Source organism: Zootoca vivipara, chromosome 2 (assembly GCF_963506605.1).
Source record: "Zootoca vivipara chromosome 2, rZooViv1.1, whole genome shotgun sequence".
Taxonomy (NCBI): Eukaryota; Metazoa; Chordata; class Lepidosauria; order Squamata; family Lacertidae; genus Zootoca; species Zootoca vivipara.
The window spans coordinates 15,714,367-15,733,393 of record NC_083277.1 but is presented as its reverse complement, the minus strand read 5'-3'; the positions used below and the strand labels follow the sequence as shown (position 1 = coordinate 15,733,393).

Below are 19,027 nucleotides of genomic sequence, written 5' to 3'. Positions count from 1 at the left end.
AACCATACATAAGTAATCATAAAAATGTGCACCCCACCACTGAGACCATTCCATTATAACTTTCCAACCTCCCAAAATTTTGACACCTCTTGTGCTAGTTTAACCCCTTTCAGTTTTAACAATACAAATTCTATGAACACCCTCCATATCTCTTCAAAATCATTTCTGACGTTTGCATTTCTGAGGTTCCAAACAATGAAAACTGAAATTCTGGATGCTGGATACAAAAAATATTCCTAGAGAACAGTGATTCGGCACCTGCTGATGTGATTCAGTTGGGGGTAACACTATATGTAAGTTGTATGAAAACCCAAGGGCTAAATACTCACAGAAATTCATTTGCTCGTTTGTCACCCTTAAGTATCTGCTGTCTTGCTCAGTCAAACCACTCAATACAAGCTCTATGTATTATGAGGATTTTATCACATCTATTTTAACATGCTTCTAAGCATAGCTGCCAAGTTTTCCCTTTTCTCACGAGGAAGCCTATTCAGCATAAGGGAAAATCCCTTTAAAAAAGGGATAACTTGGCAGCTATGCTTCTAAGATTGTTCACCTCTTTCCTTTTCTGCTTTTTGGCTGTAGCCTTCATTTGGTCGATCAATAACATTTGTTTGTGTAATTTGTTTCAATTGTTTTTAATACTGAATTTTAACTTGTGGTAAGCTGCCCTGGGATCTATTGGTGAAGGGTAGCCAGTGCCGGATTTACATATAAGCAAAATAAGCTTCACTCTTTTGGGGGCCTCAAAAAATTTAAAGGAAAAAACAAAACTGGATGTACATTTCCAAAATATAAGATAAAAAACAAATAAAATAAAACCTACATACAGCAACAGTGTTTTGTGTGGTGTAGGCTCCTATGATGTACATATTTAGTTATGTGCAAATGGCTTTAGATACCTATTGGCTCCATAAATTACCATACAGCATATATTCAACACAAAAAACAGCGACAATTTGTTGTTGACAAAGGACAGCTGGACATATAAAGGACCCCATTACCTTCAGTAGCTTAGGGCCTCATCAAACCTAAATCTGGCCCTGAGGGTGGCTAAAAATAATATTGATAACAGATAATTAATAATCGTTTTTCCTTTTCAATATAAAGAATGTAATATAAAGGTTGTATGTTTGTTCAAGTAAAAACAAACCAACGTGACTTTACTGGTTTATTTTCTACAGTTCCTGTTCTTCAACGAACGCTGATACTGCATGTGGCGCTGCAGCAAGGAAAAAGTTCCTCCTCCTGCTGTTCTCGCCCACCCGCAGGAAAAAAAAACCCCAAACAATCTCTCCGATTACTCCGGGAAGCAGAGCTACTTCCTGCTGCAGGAAGCTCTATGGAGAAGTTTGAAAGAGCAGGAACAATAATCTCAGCACTGATTTGGTTCCCACCTCTCCCTCTCAATAACAAGAGTCCTGCGTGCTTTAAGCTGAAGATGAACATCAGTTGGAGAAGGCTAGAAGAGAGAGGAAGTAATTTATGGGAAGATTATGCACTCACACACACTTACACTCCCTTCCTCCGCTTAGAGCATTAAGCGCCCCAAACGTTTATTTGATTAATTGCAGGTGTTTGCACAAATCTGCTTATGGTGAGGAGCGCGCAGCAGCAGAATATGTGGCAACAGAGGCGCACCCATTGACATGAATTCTTGAAGAGCCACTGCCTGCCAGTACTAAGTGCTGAGCTAAAGGAACCGTCTGTCTGGCTTAGTCATAAGGAGGGTCCCTATCTTCCTAAAAGAACTCCCACGGTGGCTGCAGGGGTACAATGCACAATTGCCCCTTGTCGGAAATGCAGATGAGAGAAAGAGAAGGTTGTTGTTGTTTAGTCGTTTAGTCGTGTCCGACTCTTCGTGACCCCATGGACCATAGCACGCCAGGCAGTCTTGCACTGCCTCCCGCAGTTTGGTCAAACTCATGTTCGTAGCTTCGAGAACACTGTCCAACCATCTTGTCCTCTGTCGTCCCCTTCTCCTAGTGCCCTCAATCTTTCCCAACATCAGGGTCTTTTCCAAGGATTCTTCTCTTCTCAAAAAAAGAGAAGGTACAGGCTGGCATTTAGAGAAGGACGACGGACCCCGCGAAAAGCGCTCAAGAACCAAGCCCCCAATAAACTTCCTCTTACCTTCAAAAAGCAAGGTCCCCCTTCTTGGCATCCTTTGCGCTGTTCTGCCACAGCGTATTGTCCAGTGTCTCCTAGAGAAGGGAGGAGAATCTGCGAGATAGGGAAGGTCAGGGAGCCTGCCTTGCTTATCCTTCTCCGAATAGTCTTTGGTGCCTGCTCACCTTGCAGTTCTCGAGTCCTGTCCAATGTCCATCAAGGAGCTGAAGCTGGGTCCAGCCTGGACAGACAAGTGGATGCAGCGAAAGAGGCACAGCATTGCTCAGAATCATCACCATGAACTTCACAGCGCGGGGTCCGGTGCCCATCTTCACTTTCTCCCTCTGGCTGCCTCTTCTGGATCACTCCAGGCTTTCTCTCTTCTTTTTAGCCTCTCCAATTATTATTATTTTGGATCGCCTGTCAGGACAAGAGGCCCCAGAGATCAAGGCAGCTGCAAGCTCTCTATTGACTGCGGCTGTCCCAGAAAGATGTGGTGCGTTCTCCCCCAGGAAGCAGTGTTCCCACCCACAGCTTAACAGCATCAGCACCACGAACAGGTCAAGTTGGCAGGTAGACCAAGTGAGATATTTGCTGAAATCCTGAGCCGTTTCTGCTTGCGGATATCTAACTGCGATAGTTCAAGGACTTCAGTTTTAGTTTCCTTTTTCCTTGCTTCTGGCCACCCCTTTAAAGGAGGCGCTAGGAAGGGTTAGCCAGTGGTTAGGAAAGGAGCCGATTTCATGCTGACAGTCAGTGAGCAAAGCGCAACACAGAGACTGATTCATTTCTCAATTGCAACTCTCCCTGGCGCTCTTTGACTGGATGGGCACACACTTCAGCGGCACGGTTCATTTCCCAAAGAATATGTCAGTTCAACGGAAATAAGGGAGCATTTATTCTGAAAAGCGCGCTAGAAGATGTTCCCTGCGTCACACACAACTTCCCACCTGCAGTCTTCTTCTCCGCCCGCCTCTATAAACCTCCCAGAGGAGGATTTTCCTTCAAAAGGTAGCGAATCTCTTAAAGGTATATCGCCATGTCATAAGAATTTACAAACCACACCTCTGCCTCACACTAGGGTTACACTTACAGGTGAAACTCGGAAAATTAGAATATCGTCGAAAAGTGCATTTAATTCAGTAATGCAACTTAAAACCAATGTATGAGATAGATGCATGGCATGCAAAGCAAGATATGTCCAGCCTTTATTTGTTGTAATTGTAATTGGGTCAATTATAAATGGAATGTAATTAATGAAATGTAATAGCGATGTTTGTTTTTGTTTATTATTATATTATTGTAACTATGTGTTTTATTACTGTGGGATTTCCAAAAGAAAGCATTTGTAAAAATAAAATAAAATAAAATAAAAAGTTGCATTACTGAAATAAATGCACTTTTCGATGATATTCTATTTTTCCGAGTTTCACCTGTAAATAAAGCAGCCCGGCCCCAACACGTGTGCAATACCCCACGGAAGGGTAAACAATATTCTTTATGATAAAGGTCGAAGAATCTGAGTCTGCAAAACACGCCTATTTCCACATACAGAGCCCGCTGGGTGCTGGCAATGGAACGTTGAAACAAAGAGAGAGAGAGAGCCCTGTCAATCAAGCAGCAGGCTGCCCCGTAAAACAGCGGGACTCCAGTTACCAGCGCAAACCAATAATAATAATAATAATAATAATAATAATAATAATAATAATAATACCGTAATATATTTATACCCTGCCCACCTGGCTGGGTTTCCCCAGCCACTCTGGGCGGCTTCCAACAAAATATTAAAATACAATAGTGCGTCAAACATTAAACGCTTCCCTAAACAGGTTATTATAGGTTTCAGATACAGGAAAATCACACTCCACCTTGTTTCTTTCATCAAAATAAAAGTTTTATTTCCACCTCTCTGCACAAATGTCCCCAAGGAAGAAAAATAACACTGTATCAATGTATCAATAGACTTGGATGTATCAATGCTCTTGAATGTATCCTGTTACTTCCTTTCCCAGCACCTGGAGAATGGTACTGTAGTAGTAGTAGTGTTGTATGCCAAAAATGGCTTATCTTCTGAGTTAGCCAATAAAACTCAGAGACAAGAGGAGTTAGGAGTCCATTATGTTTATTGCAAAGCAATAAGGTTACAGTCGAATCTTTTTGGAATACTGGAACCCCGCCCAAAGGCCAGGCAGGGGTATTTATAACATTTCAGACAAAGGATTTCAATTTAACCAATCACATAAATCATTACATCATTTTAATATTTAATATTCATCACCTCATTTCATATTTAATACGTACGTCATTATCTAATCTAATACGCATGCGCAATAAGCGTTGCTAACTAAACTTTGATTCTTACCATGATCTGTTACATATTGTTAGTTTGCATGCATGGGAACCTGTTTTATGTGTGGATGTAACAATTTATGTTCTAGTTTATGAATTGTTTCTTTGTGATTTACGTATTAGCTGACCTTCTATCCCAGTAGGGACGGCTTCTTGCTGAATCATCAGTTTCTCTAAAGCAACAGGTTACCATAATTCACTAATATAAGCATATTCCAGGATTTACAGGGAATTACATTATTAACTTAATTGGGGCCCTTTGGGCCCCTGCTACAGTAGTAGTAGTATTTATTATTTATACCCCGCCCACTCTGGGCTGCTTACAGAATATATAAAAAAATTATAAAGCACCAAACATTAAAAGCTTCCTGATACAGGGCTGCCTTCAGATGTCTTCTAAAAGTTGTATAGTTCTTTATTTCCTTGACATTGGCAATTTTTGAGATAGTGTGGATAAGCCTGAGATCGGATGGACAGCAGTGATGTTACTCCTCTTGCAGTGAATGTACCTAAGAGAGCCAGTAGAGGGAGCCTCGTGGTCATCACTGCTGATTTTCAAACAGCTCTTCAAGTCCATAACTTGACTTGGTTTTTGTTTGTTTCCTTCCTGCTAGAAATGTGGAGATGAGGTGGAAACGCAGCTGACATCATTTGGCACATGGGCCAAAAGAGGAGTCATGGGGAGGGAGGGAGAACTTTTCAGGTAGGAGCAGAGCCATTTCCTTTATTCCTACTACGGTATACTCGCCATTCTCTCAGAACACTACTACTTAGCAAACAGTTTACTTTTTCCTTTTCCTGATGATAATTCTCCGTCCCAATATTTACGATCTCTGACCCCTGTCCCTTCCTCTGTGAAACTTTTCTGTCCTCAGTGCTCACTATTAGCTTTCCTCTGAAGCCGTTTGTTTAATCGCTGAGCAGTTTGAAAGTTTGTAAATATTTCAGCGACATCACAGCCATTGAGACAATGGCTGGATCCTTTCCAGGATCTAACAGCCAAAAAGCTACATTCAACACTTCCTTTAAGAGACTAGTTCACCAAGGGGGCAGCTGGAGCTTCAGAGAGGCAGAGGCTGGAAAGCCCTTGTTGACTTCCTTGCTTGCTGGAGCAATGTGCTCACCCAGAGCTATCCTGTCGCCATCGTGTTGTGACAACTGTGCTACCTTACCCCGTCACCTTGTCTTGCAGGCTCCAAGATATATGATCACTATAGATCAGGCATGTCCAAAGTCCGTTACGGGGGCCTAATCTGGTGCCTGCTGGTCAGTTTAATCCGGCCCCTGTGGCAGTTTATCTCCTGGGGTAAAATCCTAAAAAACGCTCAAGAACTTGAATCCTAAAAAAGGTCAACAACTTCTTTGGTCGGCCCCTCACACATGTTCACTTCATCAAATCTGGCCCTCTTTGAAAAAAGGTTTGGGCACCGCTGCTATAGATGAACATGTGTACATATATGATGTATGTTCATGTAGAGATGAACAGTTAGAAATAGGCTCGGGCCTCCAAGGTGCCTTGTGGAAGACTGGGGTGAAAACTGGGTGTCTATGTATTAGGAAGTGAATAAGGAACCTTTCCCCACTGGCTGTCTATCAACCCCAAACATACCTGCCTAATTGCTATACAGCTAGGACGGGCAGCTTTCTGGAAAGCAGGGAAGACAAAATGTATAATTCCCTCTCACTGCTCTCCCTCCTGAAACCTTCCCATATAGTGCAGCGAGGATAGGGATTGTTTTTGTTTTAAAGTCATAGTGTGCATCTCCCAGCCTTAACCCCCATTCCCTCTGGGATGCTATGAATGCTTTATGGGCTCAGACTGCTAAATCTCCTGTCCCCGTGTGATTTCCCACCCCTATCCATCCTCCACCTGCAATATTCATAGAATCATAGAGTTGGAAGAGACCACAAGGGCCATCCAGTCCAACCCCCTGCCAAGCAGGAAACACCATCAAAGCATTCTTGACATATGCCTGTCAAGCCTCTGCTTAAAGACCTCCAAATAAGGAGACTCCACCACACTTCTTGGCAGCAAATTCCACTGTTGAACAGCTCTTACTGTCAGGCAGTTCTTCCTAATGTTTAGGTGGACTCTAGTAGGCAAAGGTCTTTGTCCAGTGACAAAGGGAGTCTTATCATATGCCCCCAGTCACCTTTTTGTTTTGTTTCCCCCCAATAATTTTTATTCATTTTATAATAAGACATCATACAACAACAAAAAAACACAACAAAACAAAAATAAAAACAACAAAAAAGAAACACTTCTCATACTTTGCTTAACATTGACTTAAGGACTTCCTCAGATCCCTCCCTTCTGATTTTCATTTTTTGAGATCATTTTGCTCCTTAGCAATTTTCATATATCTAAATTCCATTATCATCTAAATCAACCAATATTTTCAGCCATTCATATTTCCAAAACATTCATCTCTCTCTCTTTTTTATCTTACTATCCTCCTTCTCCTACCCCCCCCTCCCCAGGCCTCTTCCTGCCACTAGAAGGCCCCAGGGTGAACGGACAGTCAAAGGTAGTCCATTTTATGATTAGGCTTCTCCCCACCCCAAAACCTCCCCCTGCCACCAAGAGGCTCCAAGACTCCAGTCACCTTTTGGGAAAGGAAAACAACCCTGGTTGAAGGCTGCACCCTTAGAACACCTTGCCATTTGAAGAAGCAGGCAAGTAAAACACTGAGTGTCCTCTGGGCATTCCCCTTCCTGCACACACACGGCTGTGTAAGGCCCATTAACCAAGCAACCAACTCTAATTTAATACATCAAAAAGACTGTGGTTTCTATTTGACGTTGCTATTCCTCATCTGCCTTCTGCTTACAACTTTGCTGAGCCGCCACCCTTCCCATTGGTTTCTGCTTCAAGGTCGTAATTCTCTGAAATAATACAAGTAACAGTTTCTCTTCTCTTCCTAGCTGCCCAGCCTAAATGCATTGTGCAGCAGGTACCGGACCCTGCTAGACCACATCCTTTGCAGATCGTGTTATCTCGAGTGGTCTCATCATACCAGAGCTGCTTGCTTCTCTCATTTTCCAGAGACCTTTAACTTAACTTTAACTTACCACATAGAACAAAAATGAGAGACACAATTTGGAAACATTCAGTTAAGGAAGCAGTTCAATTGTTGGAGGTTTGAGATGGGTCCGATTTCAGAATTGGTGCAGTATCTAATTATATGACCCTCCAGGATGATGATCGGTGTGGCATTCTTCTGGGCTTTCTTGGGTGAGTAAAAGCAAAAGCAGATTTTGTTTTGGAAGTTGGTTCTTTGGGGACAATGTTGGGCAGAAGAGCCTGCAAATGGGCGGTTATTGCTATAAGCATTTTACAAATGGGATAGTGAAGCTGTTGGGGTGAGTTTCTGAAGTGCAGGAGAACCATATGAATGTCAATGAGTTTAGACACTTTGTTCTCCTTTAGAAAACACAAAGCAGATCACCCCATACCCTGGGTGGAATTCAACATCACGTTATGTCGAATCTTCCATCTACACAAGCAATTCAGCTTGCCAAGCAGAATGATCCCCTTCCTGTGTGTGCTGTTCTGAGCAGGGGTGTACCTAGGGGTTGGATAGGTTGGTGGCTGCCAAAGGCCCAGGCCCAGGAAAGGCACAAAATTGCCCTCAGTTTAGGAAGTCATTGGCGGAGCGCGAAAGGCAACGAAAAGGAAACTCTTTGAGTTTCTGGCCCATGGTGTCTTTCAGCTTTGGAGGCACCTATATGTCTCCATGCCTAAGAAGCAAAGGGGTCTAGTTATAGTTCTGGGAGTTCTCTTGACGTACCCTCGGCCAATTTTGTGGGCTGCACAAGGGGAGGAAGGGAGAAATCTCTCTTGCATGGGATGGGTTGAAGCCCTTTTGCAGGGCTTCTGATGACAAGTTTCATTAGCTGAATCCCTCCTGCTGAATCAAAACATGGATGAAAATACGCCTACTCTTGAAGTTTTATACTTTTCTGAATTTCGAGTTGGCGTGCCACACACAAAAAAGACTGCAAAATGCATATATCAGTGTGCAAAAATGTTTATATTGGGCAGCCGTGCATAAAGACGTGTATATAGGCTCTGACACCTGCTATTTTCTTAATGCGCCTCACATTGTGAGGAATTTCAGGGATAAACACTTTCCCTGTGCGTGGCTTTCTATGCAATTACATAGGGCCTTCTGGGTAGTGGCGGCCTCCCTGTGGAACGCCCTCCTGTCAAGGAAAGAAACAACTATCTGACTTTTAGAAGACATCTGAAGGCAGCCCTGCTTCGGGAAGTTTTTAATGCTTGATGTTTCATTGTGTTTTTAGTACTCTATTGGGAGCCTCCCAGAGTAGCTGGGCGCGGTATAAATAATAAATTCTTTTGCACTGATGTGGATGCAGTCTCAGTGGCACAGCCAGCGCCATAGGATTTTTTTGCATAACTACAACAACAACAACAACAATTTATTATTTATACCCCACCCATCTGGCTGAGTTTCCCCAGCCACTCTGGGCAGCTCCCAATCGAGTGTTAAACAACACAGCATTAGAGGTGAAACTCGGAAAATGAGAATATCGTCGAAAAATGCATTTATTTCATTAATGCAACTAATTATTTTTTCTTTTTCTTTTAATTTTTACAAATGCTTTCTTTTGGAAATTCCACAGTAATAAAACAAATAGTTACAATAACACAAAAATAAACATCGCTATTGCATTTCATTAATTGTTGTTGCTTAGTCGTTTAGTCGTGTCCGACTCTTCGTGACCCCATGGACCATAGCATGCCAGGCACTCCTGTCTTCCACTGCCTCCCACAGTTTGGTCTAACTCATGTTCGTAGCTTCGAGAACACTGTCCAACCATCTCGTCCTTTGTCATCCCCTTCTCCTAGTGCCCTCAATCTTTCCCAACATCAGGGTCTTTTCCAGGGAGTCTTCTCTTCTCATGAGGTGGTCAAAGTATTGGAGCCTCAGCTTCACGATCTGTCCTTTCATTAATTACATTCCATTTATAATTGACCCGCCTATTGACAAATAATTACAATTACAACAAATAAAGGCTTGACGTATCTTGCTTTGCATGTCATGCATCTATCTCATATATTGGTTTCACCTTTTAAGTTGCACTACTGAAATAAATGCACTTTTCGATGATATTCTAATTTTCCGAGTTTCACCTGTAAATATTAAAAACTTCCCTAAACAGGGCTGCCTTCAGATGGCTTTTAAAAATAGGATAGCTGCTTATTTCCTTGACATCTGATGGGAGGGCGCCCATCCACACGGCGGGCGCCACTACCAAGAAGGCTCTCTGTCTGGTTCCCTATAACCTCACTTCTCGCAATGAGGGAACTGCCAGAAGGCCCTCGGCGCTGGATCTCAGTGTCCGGGCATACCCTCCCATTCGTCTCCCTCTCTTTCTCATTCAGTCTCAGACTCTCTGCCTTTCTCCAAAATGCTGTTTCTTCCCACAAGCACTAGATTATCTTATCAGCTACTGGGCAGGGCCCCCTTCTCTGACAGACTTTTTCTGTACAGATGTTGTAAGAAAAACATGATGATGGCCACCATCAGGGGTGACTTTTGAAAGGGATTAGATAAATACATCAAGGATAAGGCTTTCAGTGGGTATTAGCCACACATAACATCTAGGAGTCTTGGTAGACCACAAACTTGACATGAGTCAACAGTGTGATGCAGCAGCTAAAAAAGCCAATGCAATTCTGGGCTGCATCAATTGGAGTATAGCAAGCCTGTTCAAGGGAAGTAATAGTACCACTGTATTCTGCTCTGGTCAGACCTCACCTGGAGTGCTGTGTCCACTTCTGGGCACCACAGTTCAAGAAGGATACTGACAAGCTGGAACGTGTCCAGAGGAGGGCAACCAAAATGGTCAAAGGCCTGGAAACGATGCCTTATGAGGAACAGCTAAGGGAGCTGGGCATGTTTAGCCTGGAGAAGAGAAGGTTAAGGGGTGATATGATAGCCATGTTCAAATATATCAAAGGATGTCATTTAGAGGAGGGAGAAAGGTTGTTTTCTGCTGCTCCAGAGAAGTGGATATGGAACAATGGATTCAAACTACAAGAAAGAAGATTCCACCTAAACATTAGGAAGAGCTTCCTGACAGTAGGATCTGTTCGGCAGTGGAATTTGCTGCCAAGGAGTGTGGTGGAGTCTCCTTCTTTGGAGGTCTTTAAGCAGAGGCTTGACAGGCATATGTGAAGAATGCTTTGATGGTGTTTCCTGCTTGGCAGGGGGTTGGACTGGATGGCCCTTGTGGTCTCTTCCAACTCTATGATTCTATGATTTATAGTAGACGACACATGCATTTTCCTTCTCTGTTGCTTCCAGGCATGGCATCTGCAGTGCCCATCTCCTCAGTTCACAGTTGGGTCAACGAGACTGTTCAGTTACCCTTCTCCCTTCAGCCCCCCAGTCCTCCTTGGGAATTCCTCCACATCACATGGAATTTTATCACCGGCAACAGAAATGCCCTTATCCTTGCATACCTTTTAGACAAATGCAATGGGACAGCTCTCAAATGGTGGGAGAAAGAATGCTATATTAACAAACAGGTGGCTGAGATGTATCGGCAGCGGGCAGACGTTCTGAAGAATGGCACTCTAGTGCTTTATCGCGTGGGGCTTCACGATACGGGGATGTACCGCACGACAATTATAACCATGGATTTCAGACGGCATGCAACAGTAAATCTCAAAGTGACTGAAGGTAATGGACAGCAATTAGCATAAATAAATATTTGGGGTGCTTCGTCCTTGGAATGATTGCCTGCTGTCCTGATGTGATCTCCGGGGCTTCAGTCCTATGTGTTTTTAACTCCACCAAATTCAGTGAGGCACAAGGTATGACTGAGAGTGCCATTGTTTCTTTTTTTTTCTTTTTAAAAAAATCATTTTTATTAAAATTTCCAAATTAACAATTCAATCAAATCACATAAAATCTTCCAAATTGAACATTTTTTTCATTTCATTATATATCATCTCCCAGAATTCCTTTACATGTCCACCACATATGATAAAAGGCGTCTTCTTTTTCCTTACATTTCCAGCATGTATTTGACCTTGTTTTGTACATTTTGGCTAGTTTACAAGGGGTTAAATACCAACAATACGTCAATTTCATATAATTTTCTTTCAACGTATAACACGCTGTAAACTTCAAATCCCAGTTCCATAGCTTGTCCCATGCTGTAAGTTGTGTATTATATCCAAAGTCCCTCGCCCAGTGTATCATAGCTGATTTAACCTGTTCATCTTTTGTATGCCATTGTAATATCAGTTTATACATTTTAGAAAGCGATTTAGTCTTGTTTTCTAACAGCTCTTTTTCAAATTTAGAGGGTTCATTATGGAAGCCTTTCTTTTTATCCATATTAAAACTATCATTTAGATGACTTACAACTTTGTTGAGCTGCAGCCCTTCCCCTCAGTTTCTGCTTCAAGGTCATAATTCTCTGAAATAATGCAAATAACAGTTTCTATTCTCTTCCTAGCTGCCCAGCCTAAATGCATTGTGCAGCAGGTACCGGGCCCTGCTAGACCACATCCTTTGCTGATCGTGTTATCTTGAGTGGTCTCATTACATTGTACCAGAGCTGCTTGCTTCTCTCATTTTCCAGAGTCCAGATCTTTATCTTACCACAGAGACTAAAAATGAGAGACACATTTTTGAAACATCCAATTAAGGAAGCAGTTCAATTGTTGGAGGTTTGAGACATGTATGAATTCAGAATTGGCGCGGTATATAATTGTATGACCCTCCAGGATGATGATCGCTGTGGCATTCTTACGGGCTTTCTCGGGTGGATAAAAGCAAAAGCAGATTGTGTTTTGGAAGTTAGTTTTTGGGGACAACATTGAACCTGCAAAATGGGCGGTTATTGCTATAAGCATGCACACGAAAGCTCATACCAAAATAAAAACTTAGTTGGTCTTTAAGGTGCTACTGAAGGAATTTTATTTTTTTACAAATGGGATAGTTAGACTGCTGGGGTGAGTTGCTGTGTGGCCTCTGAAGTGCAGGAGAACCAAATGAATGGCAGTGAGTTTAGACACTTTGTTCTCCTTTAGAAAACACAAAGCAGATCACCCCACACCCTGGGTGGAATTAAATATCACATTATGTTGAATCTCCCATCTGTACAAGCAATTCAGCTTGCCAAACAGAGTGATCCCTTTTCCCCTGTGTGTTACTCTGAGCAGGGGCGTACCTAGGGGCTGGATAGGTTGGTGGCTGCCAAGGGCGCAGGCCCAGGAAAGGCACAAAAAATGCCCTCAGTTTAGGAAGTCATTGGTAGAGCACAAAAGGCAATGAAAAGGAAACTCTGAGTTTTTGGTCCATGGTCTCTTTTAGCATTGGAGGCGCCTATACAGGTGAAACTCGGAAAATTAGAATATCGTCGAAAAGTGCATTTATTTCAGCAATGCAACTTATTATTATTATTTTTTCAAATGCTTTCTTTTGGAAACTCCACAGTAATAAAACAAATAGCTACGATAACACAAAATGAACATAACTATTACATTTCATTAATTACATTCCATTTATAATTGACCCGCCTAATGACAAATAATTACAATTACAACAAATAAAGGCTTGACATATCTTGCTTTGCATGTCATGCATCTATCTCATATATTGGTTTCACCTTTTAAGTTGCATTACTGAAATAAATGCACTTTTCGACGGTATTCTAATTTTCCGAGTTTCACCCGTATATCTCCATGCCAAGGAAGCAAGGGGGCCTAGTTACGCCTCTGGTTCTGGGGGTTCTCTTGACCCATCCTGTGCCAATTTTATGGGATGCACAAGGGGAGGAAGGAAGAAATCCCTCTTGCATGACTTGAAGCCCTTTCGCAGGGCTTCTGATGACAGGTTCTAAGAAAAACGTCATGATGGCCACCAACAATGGTGACTTTTGAAAGGGATTGGATAAATATGTCAAGGATAAGGCTTTCAATGGGTATTAGCCAGACATAACATTTATGTATAGCAGACAACACATGCATTTTCCTTCTCTGTTGCTTACAGGCATGACATCAGCAGTGCCCATCTCCACAGCTCACAGTTGGGTCAACCAGACTGAAGGTAATGGACAGCGATTAGCATAAATAAATATTTGGGGTGCTTCATGCTTGGAATGATTCCCTGCTGTCCTGATGTGATCTCCAGGGCTTCAATCCTATGCGTTTTTAACTCCACCAAATTCAGTGAGGCACAAGGTATGACTGAGAGTGCCATTGTTTCTTTCTTTCTTTCTTTTTTTAAAAATATTTTTATTAAATTTTCCGAATTAACAATTCAATCAAATCACATTAAATCATCCAAATTGAACATTTTTTTCATTTCATTATATATGACCTCCCAGAATTCTTTTACTACCTTCCATGTCCACCACATATGATAAAAGGTGTCTTCTTTTTCCTTACATTTCCAGCTTGTATTTGACCTTGTTTTGTACATTTTGGCTAGTTTACTAGGGGTTAAATACCAACAATGCATCAATTTCATATAATTTTCTTTCAACGTATAACACGCTGCAAACTTCAAATCCCAGTAATTGCTTCCGTTTTTGAACGCACCTCAGAAGCCGAATGGCTTCTGAGGCGCGTTTCTCCATTTTTTCAATGGATTTTGTTGACCGCTCATTGATCCTCGGTTTCCGAACATTTCTGAAGTCGAATGGTCTTCCGGAACGGATTACGTTCCAAAACCGAGGTTCCAATGTATAATCCTTCTGACTCACCTGTAATGCTTTAACTTATGGATTTTTGCTTGAAACAAATCACATTATTTTTCTTTCTTTTATTCCGCTTCATCTTCTTTATGTAATTAAATAAAAATTAAAGGATGGCATTCAGCTCAGTCTTACTCAGAATAGACCCCCTGAAGAAGACTTAACTGAATAACACCTATATATTTTTATTTTAAAAAAACAAAAGCTGGTTGGTGTCATATTACCCAAGGTATTTTAAGGAAGACGTGTTCTGTTTCTTGTTTCTCACCTTTTCTGATTAAATATCCCCCTTTTTCACCCCCCACATCTACTGTAGGAGCAGGATCATTAACCCAGGAAAAACTCAGCACTGAGAATATGGTTCGGATGGTTTTGGGTGGCCTCCTCCTGTTCTTCCTGGGGGTCATGATAAGTAAGTGCTGCATTTCTTAAAAAACAAAACAAAACATTGCTTGGAAAAAGAGCAAAGGGAAATGTTGGGTGATGTTTTTTGCCATGTGGGTGACAGACAGGTGGGGGTGGATGACTTCTTGTCACATAAAACACACCTAGACCCTCACCCAACTTCTAGAGCAGCATAGCATCGCATGGGCATGGGCATAAGCAGACATTTGAGCTCTTTGGTCTGATGAGTCGTTCAACTTGACAGGAACTGACAGAGGGAAGGTTACACAGCATACAGGCCCATGATCAAGAATGAAATCAGCAAGAGGAATTGGTAGATTTAAAAATCTGGACACTTTGGTGGTTTCAGGCAGTAATCAAGGGATGAAGAACCTCAGGCTCAGGAACCAAATGTGACCCTCCATATATGCATCTCTCTCTCTCTTTGCTGCCAATGGCAGCCATTTTGTGCTGGCACCTTCATATATTATTTATACCCTGCCCATCTGGCTGGGTTTCCCCAGCCACTCTGGGCGGCTTCCAACAAAATATTAAAATACGGAAATCCACCAGACATTAAAAGCTTCCCTAACAGGCTGCCTTAAGATGCCTTCTAAAGGTCTAGTAATTGTTGTTCTCTTTGACCTCTGGTGGGAGGGCATTCCACAGGGTGGGTGCCACTACTGAGAAGGCCCTCTGCCTGCTTCCCTGTAACTTGGCTCCTCGTAGCAAGGGAACTGCCAGAAGGCCCTCGGCGCTGGACCTCAGTGTCCAGGCAGAACAATGGGGGTGGAGATGCTCCTTCAGGTATACTGGACCGAGGCTGTTTAAGGCTTTAAAGGTCAGCACCAACACTTTGAATTGTGCTCGGAAACGTACTGTCAATATATGAGTGCTGGCACTGTGTGTGTGTGGCTTTTTTTAACCGGAATGCACTGTCCATGAGGGCCCCTCAAAGGGCTGCAAAACACATAGCCACTGGTGTGACCAGTGTATGCACTGATGTTTATAGCAGGGCCAGGAACATAGCTGCCAACTCTCCCATTTTTGGCGGGAAACCCCCGTTTTTAAAGCCGTTTCCCGCTGGCAGCCTGGATTTTTAAAAACCCCGTAAATCCCCCGGATTTCTTACCGGCCAGGGAAGGCTCCTTCTGCGCATGTTTCTGATGCTGTGGACATTCTGGAAATGGGCAGAGCGGCACAGGAAGTCGCTTCTATGCATGTGTAGAAGCAACTTCCTGTGCCGGCGGTGCTGATCCCGTATTTTGTAAGAGGAGACTTGGTAGCTATGGCCAGGAAGCATGATGCCTCCATATGCTGAAACTGCATGTCTAGAGGTTCAGGTGAGTTCCCAAGTACCTGTAGTTCAAAGACAGGGGTGGGGAACCCTTTTCAGCTTAGGGAGCTGCAATCTCAAGAGGACCATCTTTTGGGAGCTGACACAGTGGTGGGTGGAGCCAGGTGGCATTTTTTTCCTTTGAAAAGACTTCTCAATACCCAGATGCAAACATAAAGGTATATTTGTGAACCCTCATTGATATCCTGACCCTGTACAGTGGAACCTCGGTTCTCGAATGTCTCCATTGATGAACGATTCGGAACCCGAGTGCCAAAAACCCAAAACTAATTGCTTCCGTTTTCAAATGCACCTCGGAAGTCGAATGGCTTCCGAGGTACGTTTCTTCATTTTTTGTCAATGGATTTTGCTGACTGTCCATTGATCCTCAGTTTTTGAACATTTTGGAAGTCAAATGGTCTTCTGGAACAGATTATGTTCGAAAGCCAAGGTTCCACTGTAGAAGAACCAAGTTCTTCTGACTCACCTATCCTGCTTTAACTTATGGATCTTTGTTTTAAACAAATAACATTAACAGTATTTTCCTTTCTTTTATTCTGCTGTATCGTCTTCATGTAATTAAAGAAAAAATAAAGGATGGCATTCAGCTTAGACGTACTCAGAATAGACCCCCTGAAGAAGGCTTAATTGGATAACACCCATATTTTTTTAAAACAAAAACAAAAGCTGGTTGGAGTCACATTACAGCCAAGCTAAAGTTCCCAAGAAGGGCACAGGGCAAGAGCCAGAGAGAGGCGTGGCCTGCAGAGGTTCTAGAGGTCAAGAAAGAGAATTCTGGAGTGCCATGTTCAGCCCATATGCCAGAGGTTCCTTACCTGTTCCAAGCCAAGTGGCAAGGGGGAGCATGATTTCTATGTTGTGCTAACAAACTGTTGCTGCAAAATAATCATTATGGGAACAGGGATCTTCATCGAAACATCCATAGCTTGGGGGCCAAACTCCACTCTTTTTATCCTAGCATTTTTGCACAGTGGATGGAAGCATCACTCAGGGAAGGAAGACTGTGGGCCATCCTGGGAAATCCACCATTGACTGGAGCTGACATGTCATGAATGACCCACCTGCTCATTTCGTGAATCAAGGAGAGCAACAGGACACCTATCAAAAATCAGGAACTGCAGTTCTCAGCCACTCAAGTATCATGATCTGGAAGTAACTGAATATCTTGAACTGAAACAGGCATACAAATATGACTTCATCCAGCACTGTGAAGCCCTTAAGTTCAGGCAGCAGAGAGAGAACTAGTGTTTGGACTTCAGCCCTTAGACTCCAACTCCTAGCTGCCCCAGTCAGTTTGGCCAGTGTTCAGGTATGAAGGGAGTCATATTTCTTGGTATCTGAAGGAGTGTGCATGCACACGAAAGCTCATACCAATGACAAACTTAGTTGGTCTCTAAGGTGCCGCTGGAAGGAATTTTTAAAATTTTGTTTAATTAACGGCAAGATAGGCAATATTCATGTGTGCTCAAGTCACAATGAAGTACAATTTCTAGGCACTCTAAAGGTCACACTGTGCCCAGGAAGAATTGGTCATGGAACAGCCAGAGGGGTGGTAACCCTGGACTTAATCTTAAGTGGTACCCAAGGCCTGGTGTGAGATGTAAATGTTGTTGAACCAATACGGAGCAGTGGTCATAGGACTATCAAATTCAATATATATCTAAATAGACAATTGCCAAGAAAACCCAACACAGCCACTTTAGAGGTGTACTGTTATTCGCTCACTAAGGAAGCCCTCTGACCTCTCCATAGAGGTTATTTAGGTTCAAAGTATAGTTAAGCAAGGGATTTTCAATGGTTTGTCTGCTCCCAGCTCCCATGTGACCCCACCTTTGCTTCTTGGTGAATCCAGAGTTCAACTCTACAATTTTCTAGACCAAATAATGGGTTGAGAGACTTTGTTGCCTTGGCTGCATAGAATTCTGAAGGAGAGAGCTTAATTCTCACCAGAGGCATAGTTCTCAAATCCTGCTTGCTCCAAGATAAGGTATACCCTTCCCTTCCCTTCTTTCTTTTCGGTGTAAGGCTATCATAAATTGCTCTTCTTAATCTCTAGGCTTTTCAGTAGTCAGGGGTTCTATAGAATTATGGTGTGTGTGTAATTGCTTTATGATTACAGTGGTACCTCGCAAGACGAATGCCTCTCACAATGAAAAACTCACAAGACGAAAGGGGTTCACGATTTTTTTGGTGACTCGCAAGACGAATTTTTCTATGGCCACGCTTCACAAGACGAAATTATTGCAATACGAAACGAATCGCGGAACAAATTAATTTCATCTTGCAAGGCACCACTGTATTTTCAGCCTGCACTTTTTAACCTTGCTGTCTGAAGCAGCTCCCATATATGCTGTCTTTCTTCATTTCTGTTTAATAACTCAATAAATAATCTTTTTCTTCTACCTGGTGTGACAAGTTCTTTTTTGGGTATACAGGCTAAAGGTATACACATTTTTAGTGGATGCACAGCCTGACTCCACATAAAAGTTTCCACCCTCCCAGAGCTGTGCATTGAGTTCATGCCTGTGGTGAACACATATGTGGAATCAGATGTACACTGCCTAACAGGTACGCAGTTAGGGTCAAATCTTTCCAAAATATTTGGGAGCTGTATAAAACCAGAATTTTAAAAGCTCAGCTGTAATGTATACTGCAGGACCAAGAGTATGCCCTTATGTCGTTGATAAGCAAAGTGGGAAAAAAAGTATTAGAGACACAAAGGCTTACATTAGAAAATGAAAGTATTGTCCAAATGAGGAGAACAAAAAGGAGCACAAATTTTGCCTAAAAATGTGCAAGAGGACAATAAGGGATGCAAATAAATAATTTGTGGAGCACATTCCTAAAAACCTGAAGACTAACAACCACGAAATATTTAAATAAATTAGTACTGTATCAGGTGACTGCCTAGTGAGGTGGCTCTTTGAGAGCACCAACAAGCATAAAGAAAGAGGTGGTTCAGTTGATATTGTGTGCTTGGACTTTTAAAAAGCTTTTGACAAAGTAATTCACCCAAGACTATTGAATAAGCTTAGCAGTCATGGAGTAAGAGGCGAGGTCCTCTTGTGGATCTTGTAGCAAGTTAAA

The 19,027-nt window shown here is 42.4% G+C and overlaps 2 protein-coding genes across 2 annotated transcripts in view; one reads left to right on the top strand and one right to left on the bottom strand.

Moving 5' to 3' along the window:
• Positions 1 to 3,052, bottom strand: part of LOC118076193 (C-type lectin domain family 2 member B) — a 68,944-nt gene extending 65,892 nt beyond the window's left edge. Inside the window, exon 1 of the mRNA XM_060271199.1 lies at positions 2,134 to 3,052. Coding sequence (XP_060127182.1) covers positions 2,134 to 2,164 — 31 coding nt within the window. The 5' untranslated portion in view covers positions 2,165 to 3,052. The remainder of the gene's footprint in view (positions 1 to 2,133) is intronic.
• Positions 3,053 to 7,302: 4,250 nt separating this feature from the next.
• LOC118076168 (uncharacterized) lies at positions 7,303 to 18,342 on the top strand. Its single transcript, XM_035098784.2, has 5 exons — positions 7,303 to 7,693; positions 10,794 to 11,171; positions 13,494 to 13,550; positions 14,516 to 14,611; positions 16,899 to 18,342. Exons 1-5 carry the CDS (start codon positions 7,657 to 7,659, stop codon positions 16,970 to 16,972), a joined length of 642 nt encoding a protein of 213 aa, XP_034954675.1. The 5' UTR covers positions 7,303 to 7,656; the 3' UTR covers positions 16,973 to 18,342.
• Positions 18,343 to 19,027: the final 685 nt, after the last annotated feature.